At 37.4% G+C, this 11,244-nt stretch overlaps 1 protein-coding gene across 1 annotated transcript in view; it reads right to left on the bottom strand.

Annotated features, from left to right (window-relative positions):
* Positions 1–5,150, bottom strand: part of CPLANE1 (ciliogenesis and planar polarity effector complex subunit 1) — a 171,696-nt gene extending 166,546 nt beyond the window's left edge. Inside the window, exons 1-5 of the mRNA XM_004387899.2 lie at positions 5,070–5,150; positions 3,722–3,857; positions 3,478–3,597; positions 1,761–1,993; positions 865–971 (exon numbers count right to left, since the gene is read on the bottom strand). Coding sequence (XP_004387956.1) covers positions 865–971; positions 1,761–1,993; positions 3,478–3,597; positions 3,722–3,857; positions 5,070–5,150 — 677 coding nt within the window. The remainder of the gene's footprint in view (positions 1–864; positions 972–1,760; positions 1,994–3,477; positions 3,598–3,721; positions 3,858–5,069) is intronic.
* Positions 5,151–11,244: the final 6,094 nt, after the last annotated feature.

The raw sequence follows: 11,244 nt of genomic DNA on the forward strand, positions 1-11,244 counted from the left end.
TCTTCGAAATGTTATCCATAATTTGTTATAATCCACACAGTCAAATGCCTTTTCACAGTCCATAAAACCAGGTAAATATCCTTCTGGTGTTCTCTGCTTTCAGCCAAGATCCACCTGATATCAGCAATGAATGATATCCCTTGTTCCACATCACCTTCTGAATCCGGCTTGAATTTCTGGCAGTTCTCTGTTGATGTACTGCTGCAATTGTTTTTGAATGATCTTCTGCAAAATTTTACTTGTGTGTGACATTAATGATATTGTTCGATAACTTCTGCATTCTGTTGGATCACCTTTCTTTGGAATGGGCACAAATATGGATCTCTTCCAGTTACTTGGCGAGGTAGCTATCTTCCAAATTTCTTGGCTTAGATGAGTAAGTGCTTCCAGCGTTGTATCCATTTGCTGAAATATCTCAGTTGGTATTCCATCAATTCCTGAAGCCTTGTTTTTCGCCAATGCCTTCAGCGCAGCTTGGACTTCTTCCTTCAATAGCATCAGTTCTTCATCATATAGTACCTCCTAAAACGGTTGAAATGCCACCACTTGTCTGTCAGTTTGTCGTAATGTGGTGGCTTGTATATTGCTGTGATGCTGGAAGCTATGCCACTGATATTTCAAATCCATAAGGCATTAGCCTGCTTCATATTTTACATGCTGTCACTTCCAAGAAGAGAGACAAAAAAAAAAAAAAAAAACACTTTCTATATTGAACATTTAGAAAATAAAAGCTAAAGAAAGAATTTGTAAGGCTTCTGAAGCTGAAATTCACATTAACACTTACCAATCTTATTATATTGGCCAAGAGATAACAGCGTTTTTAAAAAGGATAGACAGTAAGGAAGAAGGGAACATTTACCTTACCTTATGGGTGTACATACATTCTCATGCCACCGAATTGCCAGAAACGTTAACTTCAGCCATTGCCCAGAATAAAAAGCAAATGAACACAAGCAGCAGTCTCCAAATAACTATAGATAAATTTAAGATACTTTAGTTTAAAATTAATCTGAAAATAAATCAAGATACATAAAACATATACTTCTCATCATAAATAAAATGGAAAATATTGTGATCCTGCTTGTATTTTATCCTTAACATTAAGCTAAAGACTACATATTTATTTTTGTGAGCAAGAGGCATGCCCAAGTTGGGAAATCAGGTTGCAGTTTAGTCTCTTACAAAAACACTGCCATTCATTGTGGATATAACTGGAAAGACTTTTATATGTTTATTTTTCTCCCCTCTTATAGTTATTAAAACCAGACCATCACCCCTGGCCATGGCGGGAGGGGAGGAGCAGGGTTGTGGGAGCAGAAAAACAACAAAACTTCAAAATGGAATTATTAAACAGTTAGTAGATTGGGTAATAAAACCTTGGCCCATCCATACAAAGAGTACCAAGCAGCTACTTAAAATGTTTTTTAATGACTGAATGAATTACTTCCTGGAAATTAAATGGCTTACTTAGTATCACCAATTCTAGCTTGTTAAGTTACAAATAAAGTTATATTTTAAAACCAAGTAAAGAAAAAGGAGGTTCTAAGTTCAAACCACTTTTAATAAACATTTTTTAAAAATGTAACCAAAAAATATAAAACTATCTTTTCCATACAATAATTTCATAGGTAGTGTGACAATGATGACTAGAGATACAAAGCTACGTCATTACACATTCTGCTAAATAACTTCATACATAGTGTATGTTCTTAGAGTCTGAGATCACAACCCCTACAATCCCTCTCTGATTTGGATTTTACCTCGTTTTTTATAAAAACAGCATGCACCACAGCTTCTTTATCTTCAGTGGAAGGCAAAAGAATTGTTTCTTCAGGTCTGATCTGGGACCACTGGCCCACCAGTGAAGGACTTTTAGAAGATATGACATTCTTAGAATCCAAATATTCCCAAAGAAATATGCAACCAGAGGGCATTGTAAGCAGAACTCTTTTCCCATCTCCAGATATATATAAATACAATCTCAAAGAACTTGCTTAAACAAAAAAAAAGAAAGACATTAAACCTCTTAAGTCTGAATTCTCCTGAGAAAATACATAATTTATCCATTCTAGACATTAAGAAACCCAAATGATCTTACCATTCAGGATGTTAAAAGTAAGGTTGTTGTTAGTTGCCATTAAGTTGATTCTGACTCATGGGGAACCCACATGTGCACGGCAGAACTGCTCCATAAGGTTTTCAAGGGTGTGACTTTCAGAAGCAGATTGCCAGGCCTATCTTCTGAGGTGCCTCTGGGTGGGTTCAAACCACCAACCTTTTGGCCAGTATTTGAGTGCTTAACGGTTTGCACCACCCAAGGATTCCTTAAACTAAGGTGCTAGTAATAAATTAAAAGTACAAATAATAGTAGCATTTATGAAATACTTAATATGTGATATTAAGAACTCACTGTTGAACAGATACATTAGGCATGCCAGACTTCTTCTGCAAGATGAATCTGGGTATCACAAATAAAATATATACATACATGTGTGTGTATATATATATTTTATATATACATGTGTGTATACATCTACTCCTCACTTAACTATCTCATTATCCGATGTTTCACATTTACAACAAAAATAAAAAAATCTACTCTTCGACTATTTTGTGCATTAATGACATATATCTGACAGTTACAAATGCCAAGGTGCGAGGCGAGAGTAACACTGGCTGTGATTAACAGTTAAGGTTATGTGTCAACTTGGCTGGGCCATGAGTCTCAGTGGTTTGGCAGTTATGTAATAATGTAATTTGGCAGTTAAGTAATGATGTAATTTGACAGTTATGTAATGATGTAGTCATCCTCCATTTTGTGATGTGATGTGGTCATCCTCCATTTTCACATAACACCAATTTTTGCATAATACCGATTTTTGTATAACCACCTGGTCTTTGGAAACTAATTGTGTCAATAAATGAGGAGTGGGTATAAACATACAAATATAAATATGTGTGCGTTTATGTATATATGTATGATTGGAGTCCTGATGACACAGTATTTAAGAGCTCGGCTGCTAATTAAAAGATCAGCAGTTCAAATTCACCAGTTGCTCCTTGGAAACCCTATGGGACAGTTCTACTCTGTCCTAGAGGGTCGCTATGAGTTGGAATCAACGCAGCAGATTTATATATACATATATATAGACATTGGAGTCCTGGTGGCGCAGTGGTTAAGAGTCTGGCTGCTAACCAAAAGGTTGGCAGTTCAAATCCACCAGCTGCTCCTTGGAAACCCTATGGGGCAGTTCTTCTCTGTCCTGTAGGGTCACTGTGATTCAGATATACATTATATGTATACAGATACACATACATTTTATACATATATATATAAAAAAAAACCCATTGCCAAAGAGTCGACAGACACATATATATATTAGAGATACATTTTTAAATAGTAACAGGAAAATATTTCATCCTCTTTTCCTCCTATTTATCACATAAAACCAATTGAAACAAATAAAAAATTCCCACCTACTGAAGCTTTAATCATTTCCTTAGGCTCTTTAGCTGCTTGTATAGTTTTCAAACAATCTTGATCTTTGTTCCAAAGAAAAAGTTCTCCTGTAGTGAGTACCCCAGCCAGCCAGGCATCTATTTTCAAAAAAAAAAACAGAAACGTAATACTCTTAAGGTAATAGACTTCCCTGAATCTATAACCTAAATTATTAAAAAGTACAGTTAATCTGGCTGTTTAAAAATATCAGTACTACTTAACCATTACTGGATGTTGTTAGGACAATAACATCTTTCAACAAAGGCTGAAGAATAGGAATTTTCTTCTTTGTCCTTCCTGAGAGTAAATTAATTTCATTTATGAATTTATCATCCAAAAGAAAAACAGCTTCATTTTCCTAAGAGAAGAAATATGTGAAGTATTTAAAAGGTACCAGAAGTCAAGTCAATTTAATCTCTCATCTACACAAATTATCCTAGAAAGGAAAACAAAGTGGAAATACTTAAGAAAGATCATACATTTATACCTCAAATCATAAGATGAACATTAAGGTTGATACCTTAAAAGAACTTGAAGATTTTTCAATCTATTTTAAAATACCTCTTATTAGAATTACTAGGCACAATGACATAATGATTACATTTAAATTTCTTTGAAGTTTAAAATTACAGGAGTGTCTTCAAATTCTGCTAGCCAAAATTAGGTTGTCTGCTGTTTAACCTTAACAATTTTTAACAGTAGTATGGGCAAGTTTTAAATTATATAGTTAGATTAAAGCAGATATGGCTTCTGAAATTCATAAACTTAACTCTGATCATTTTTTATTATCTAGCAACATATGAAGCTTTTAAATTAACCTTGTTTTCACATATTCTAGGGCAGTGGTTTTTAAAGTACAGTCACTGAACCAGCAGTATCAGCAATACCAGAGCATATTTTAGAAATGCAAATTCTCCAACCCCACCCCAGACCTACTGAATCAGAAACTTTAGGAGTAGCGCCCAGCAATCTGTGTTTTATTAACAAGGTCTCCAAACGATTCTCATGTATCCCAGGGTTTGAGAATCACTGTAGGGACCCTAGGGGAAATGAATTCATGGTGTAATTTCTCACAGGAAATTTGACACTATTTCTTTTTTAATTTTATTAATCTTAAGAGGCTCTTAGAGGCTTGCCCACTTTCCCTAAGGTGAATAATCCATCCCATATATTTTGAATGGTGTTCCTGGATTGTTAATGTATTGTGGGCACACACATAGAATCACAATGGAAGTAAACACTCAACTCATTGTTCTGGAAGGGGAGAGTTCAAGAGATTAAATATTCCCTTTTGATATATACCATCTCAACATACTTAAAAATATGGAAGAAATGTTTTTGAAAGTTAAACTCTTCTAGATAGACCACTTAACTTTCTGGAAAAACTAACATGCTCATTATAATAAAAACAAAATACACACACAAAAAAAAATTCTGTTCAGTGAGTAGGTAATCCTTCTAAAGATGGTGTTTTCTTTCTTTAAGGCCACTTACATTCCTACACCTTAGAGGTAAAACACACATTTAACACATATTAAAACTGGTATTGCATGAATAAAGAAAATCCTACCTGTCCCAACCAAGAGACTCGTGGCCAGGGTTTTTTCTGCTTGATACTTGTTGACGTCATAACTTCTAATCTTATCTCCATGCTTGTCAAGATTATGGATGATCAGTTGAGTAAACAGCAGTCACAAGATGCTATAAGTAATAATAATACACCAAAAAAATTTATTGAGGATCTTAATTTAGAATTTTTGAAAACTTTTAGTATATTACTTTTTCACCAGCTTGCTAACTTTCTTTTTAAGGTAAGAGAATAATAATGCATCCAGTACTTCATTTTATATGTTGAATACTCAGGCAAAACATCTTTGCTTTCTTGACAAGTGATTTCTTAAAATATGGAGATAAACATGAACTAGGAAAGGAATCTGACAATAAAGTTTCTTTGTAATTTTCTTTTCTCAGTGTGGCAGACTGTACTTTTCAAAGAAGTCCACAACAGTATCTCTCATCCCATATGCTCTTCTTACAAAGTGATTTTGACACTCCTCCCATCGAGAGGTATGGTCTATGCCTCTTCCCTTGAAATTGCACAGGATTTTGTTACTAAAGAAAATGAAAAAACATTTTAAACATACCAGGATAATAGAATCAACCAAACCTGGAGTGTGAGAAATTCTACAAGATAAATAATGCAGTTTCTTCAACAAAGAAATGTCATTAAAAAAATGGGGGGGGGGGACTGTTACATATTAAGAGTTAAGAGACATAACCAAAAGCAACAAATGCAATATATGGAGATTCTTGGACCCTGATTCAAATAAACTAGTTGTGAAAAGATATTTAGCACATATGACCCAGCAATTCCAATCCTGAGTATATACCCAGGAAAATGAAAGCAGGAGTGCAAAGAGAAACCTGTACGCCAATGTTCACTGCAGCACTTTTCATAACAGCCTAAAGATGGAAACAATGGAAATGCCCATCAACAGACGAATGGATAAACAAAATGTGGTATATACATACAACGGAATATTATCCAGCCATAAAAAAGAAAAGGAAGTCCTGATGAATACCACAACATGGATAAACTTTTAAAACATTATGCTGAGTGAAATAAGTCAGTCTCAAAAAGACAAATACTATATGATCTGACTTACATGAAATAAGCAGATATATAGAAATTAAAGATTGTAAGTGGCTACCAGGAGAGGGGAGCCTTGGTGGCACAGTGGTTAAGAGCTTAGCTGCTAACCAAAAGGCTGGCAGTTTGAATCCACCAGCAGCTCTCTGGAATCCCTATGGGGCAATTCTATACTGTCCTATAGGGTCACCAAGAATCGGAATCGACTTGACGGCAACGGGTTTGGTTCGGTCTTTACCAGGAGAGGGAAGAGGAGAGGAAGGGGGAGTTTTTGCTTAGAGGGCATTGAGTTTATGTTAATGGTGGTAGAATAATTTGGAAAAGGATAGTGATAATTGTTGCTCAACATGAAGAATGTAATCAATGTCACCGAAACATACGTGTAGACATTGATGAATTGGCAAATGTTTTGTTGTGCATATTTACACCACAATTAAAACACACAAACAAAGATATTCAGCAGCTGCCAAAAAGAATGAGGGAGACCTCTATGAACTGAGAATTTATAGGATATACTGCTAAGTGAAAAAGTAAAATACAAAAGAGTACATAGATCATATGCTACCTTTTGTGTAAGAAGGATAAAAGAAAACATATATGTATTGTTTAATTTTAAAAAGAGAAAAACACAGGAAAATAAAACAAAAATTAACACAATAGATAGGGAGTGATATTTCTGAGTATGCTTTTTTGTATAGTTTTAACTTTTGGAAGGACATTAACTAAATCAACAAAAATGAGGTGGGGCAAACCTACAACTTAATACCAAGAGAAGAAAATAAACCCAACTGTATCTCAAATGAATAAAATAACCACACTGAAGGGAAAAAGATTAATCCAAATAACTTTTAAACACAGTATTTTAACTATATACTATCTGTCTGAAGAGAAAAAGAAGTACAAATATATCTCAAATTCCTGTTAGTAATTTTGTTTTTCATTGGGGTATGCGTATAGAATTCTGAAGCTATTTTGTGTGTATTGTAAAATTGCACAAATGAGTATACCTACTGATGTTGATGGGAGTCAGCAATCTCAGTGTGGAAGAAAAGGGATACAATTATAGAATGGGGGAAAGTAAGAAAGAACCATGAAGAGTTGGGTTAGAATCAGAGGCATCAGTATAAAAACTCATGATTTCTAGGTCTGGCCACTAAAAGGGCCTGAAAGTAGTGGTAATGAATACCTTGCACCAATATCTTGGTTTCTAAATACCTTTCCTCTCTCAGAGGAACCAACATTCCTTGGAAAAACAGCTGATTTCAGGACAGGGAGAGGTAAGGAACCAGATGGACCTGGAACATCTTGTTTCAAACAAAGGAAGTAAACAAATGATGGGGGACATGTCAAAAAGAAAAGGAACCAGCTTCAAGGGGCACCCACAGGTCAAATCTGTGACACTCGCAGCATCAGAGTAAATAAGATGAGTAATGGGTTACAACCTATTAAATAAAATAAGAATAAATGAGATCATACCAATATGGTGTTAGAGGGAGAAAATCATTTTGTAACCATCACAGTAAAAACTGATTTCAGGCAAGAATCATTAGTGAATGCTAAATCAGGGAAGAAGGAGAGGGAGGAGTTTGATGAGAAATAGGATATTTACATAGTCTCAAAGTATCTCCCCATAAATTACTTAGTATTAAAAAAAAAACAAACAAACTATACATTGGAGAAAAGGGATAACATCTTAACCAATATTGGGCAGACATCATGCTCCTCTTGATGTAATAGTCTGAAAAGGCATAACATTATTTATATAGTATTCTAGCCAAAAAATGGAAAACTTTATTCATAAGGAAACAAATCCAAATTGAGAAAATTCTACGAAGTAATGGGCCACCACTCCTTAAAAATGTCAATGTCATAAGAAACAAAGGTTCAGGAGCTGTCCAGACTAAAGATTAATGAAACAAGACAACCAACCGCAATACAACATCCTGAACTGTATGTATCCTGCACCAGAAAAGAAAATTTGCTATAAAGGGTGTATTAGTGGGATGACTGATAAAATAAGAATACGGACTATACAAGATAAAGGTAATGTCTATCTATGTTAATTTTCCAGAATTTGATAACTGTACTGTAGGAAATATTTACATGATACACAATATTCGAGTAGTCTCAAATAGTTCAGAAAAAATGTGTGTGTGTGTGTGTGTGTGTGTGTAAAGACAAGGATAAAGAAAACTGGCAAAATAAACAACTGGTCAATCTGGGTAAAACTTATAGTAGTTCTTCATATTCCTACAACTTCTCTGTAAACTTGAAATTACTTCAAAATTCAAAAAAGACATCAGGGAAAATTGAACATGGCTGGGTATTAGATGACATTAAGAAATTAATGTTAACGCTGGTGGTGTACGGAAATTATACTATGGTTATATTAAACAAAAAAAGAATCCTTATCTTTCTGAGACATGACAGATATATACGTAAGTATTTACAGATGAAATAACAGGATGCCAGGGATTAAATACTCCAGATGAATATCTAATTTTTACAGTTAAAATGTAAAGGCTAAAAAGACAGCCAACCATCTTAAGATTTCAAGATAGAGCCCCTAAACAATTTGCTGATAGATGGTTTTTCATCTTTCAGAACTTTAAAAAACACCTCCCCTGTTATGTATCAAAAGGTTATTTATGCCACATACTGCTGGCTCTCAAAACACTAATGTTACCTACGGATAATAATAAACATCACGAACTAAGTAAAATTATTTAATAGAAGAAAAGGAAACAATCTTTAAAAACTCAATCATATTCACAAAATAGGAGGAGTAGTATGTTAAGTCTACAAAAAAAAAAAAAAGTATATTTAAAACAAATGGGCGAATGCAATTTCAAGAGGATAATCCAAGTTTTTCTGTGGTTTCCACCACGGACCAGTCTAAGAAATCGCGTCCATCCTTTGCTGCTCGATTTATCACTAACTAAAGTCAAATACATGAGTTTCACCATGACCACCTCAGACAACTTATCCCTAGGGACTTCTCTGAGGTTTTAACCTGGCTCCGGGGAGTCCTGGTGGGGAGGCCGCCCTCTGCGCCCGTAAGGTGCCCACTGCGGCCTCCAGGACCGGAAAGCATCCGACGCTCGGCCTGGCGCGACCCCGACCCGGGGAACCCCGAGACTCCGTCAGCCTGAGGATGCAGCGGCGGGAGGGGCCGCCTGGAAGACTGAGGAAGGCCCGGAAGCTGGAAGGATGGGCCAGGACCGGGCGGTCGGAGTGGAGGAAGAGGTGGGGTGGCAAGAGATGGCTGGGATAAGGGAGGCCTCGAATGTGCATCATCCGAGGGTGTATGGGGGCGGGATGAGCGGGGGCGCCTGAAGAGCGAATGGTGCGGGAGGGGGCCAGGGACGTGACGGGGAAGGAATTTGCGGTAGGTTACCTCCGCCAGAGCCAGGCTAGTCCGGGGCGGTCAAGGCGCGGTGAGCCTAGGACAAAAGATCCGGGGAGCACGACCGAGAAACAGGAGCGATCGCCGCGGACCCAGCGGCCGCCCAGACGCGAGCCTGCGCCCTGGCGACCGCGGGGGAAGGGGTGGGGGAGAACGGCGCGCCACGGCGCCTGCTCTGAGTGGGCGCCGGAGTGCGGGCGGGAAGCTCACAGGTCCTACTCGCACTCGTCTTTTCCCACAGCGTCTCTTCTGGTTCCCGCCCCTCATCTTCGGCTGCCAGCGGTCCAACTGCTTCCTCTCCCGCCTCTATCCTCTCCGCTCACTACCCCACCTCCCGCTCACTCTCTCCACTTCAGGTTCTGTGAGTCCTTCTTTATTCACTTCCTTCTCCACACGTTCCTCAGACATACGTCTTTTGAGTGCCCAAACATTGTGCAGGGCTTTTCAGTGGAGTCGTTTAATAATCGGTTAGTATGTAATTCAAGAGATATCCTTCCTCTTGGAGACTTCTACAGACTTGAAAATAAAGGGATTGTACACTGCCCTTCACAGATCAGATGGGCAAATTACAACACTAAAAGTGTTTTCTTCACTCACTATTCTACTGACTTGTTTATTGACTGGCGTTGTTTCCGCCTTTTTCGCTACAATCTGCCCGACTGACTTGGTACAGAGGTCACTAACGGGAAGCCCTAGGGCCATGTTCGACCTGGAAAAGCATTTTTATGTACTGTAAATTTGAGTGCCTTAGGCGGTGCCATGTTCTCGGTTTCCCTACTTGCTCTCCTCTTCACACGCTTACGTTGCTGGCCTGAAGGCATTTTTAGCTTGTAACCCTTGGCTAGGTAAGTTTAGCTAAGTAAATCACAACTCTCTCAATTAGAGAGCTATTAGGTTGGTTTATTTTCGCAAACAAAGGATACAGGACAGGAGGACTTTCCATAACATCATAATCACAACAATCCCTGTGTTTCAGTATTCCTGATTCTGGGATAAGCAGAAGCTCAACACTATTTATCCCTAAATTTATAGAACTGAGGTGATTCAAATCCACTTGCAGTCACGAATACCATATCTTACATGAATCTTTCTAGAGTTAGTACAAAAGACTCAAGCAGAAAAATTCAAGAACTTAGAAATCTTTCCCTATTCTCACAATTTTCACAGTTCCCATTTCTAGGTCTTAAGATGTGCTTAAGATGTGCCCATCAACAGATGAATGGATAAACAAATTATGGTACATACAATGTAACACTACGCAAACGTAAAGAACAATGATGAATCTGCGAAACATCTTACAACATGGATGAATCTGGAGGGCATTATGCCGAGTGAAATAAGTCAATCACAAAAGGACAAATATTGTATGAGAACACTTTTATCAAAACACAACAAAAGGTTTACATACAGAAAGAAAAAATCTTTTATGGTTACAAGGAAGGGGAGGAGTGGGGAGGGGAAAATCACTAACTAGGTAGTAAACAAATGTTAACTTTTTGTTGTTGTTGTTGTTGTAATTAAATGAAGTTTACATTTCAAGTTAGTCTCCCATACAAAAATTTTTTTTTTACATACCTTGTTATGAGACCCCAACTGCTCACCCCATTCTGCGACAGCACACTCCTCCACTCCGCCCCTGGTTCCCCATGAACATTCGGCCAGCTCCTAACTCTCTCTGCCTTCCCATCT

Source organism: Trichechus manatus, unplaced genomic scaffold, assembly GCF_000243295.1.
Source record: "Trichechus manatus latirostris isolate Lorelei unplaced genomic scaffold, TriManLat1.0 scaffold00197, whole genome shotgun sequence".
Classification (NCBI taxonomy): domain Eukaryota; kingdom Metazoa; phylum Chordata; class Mammalia; order Sirenia; family Trichechidae; genus Trichechus; species Trichechus manatus.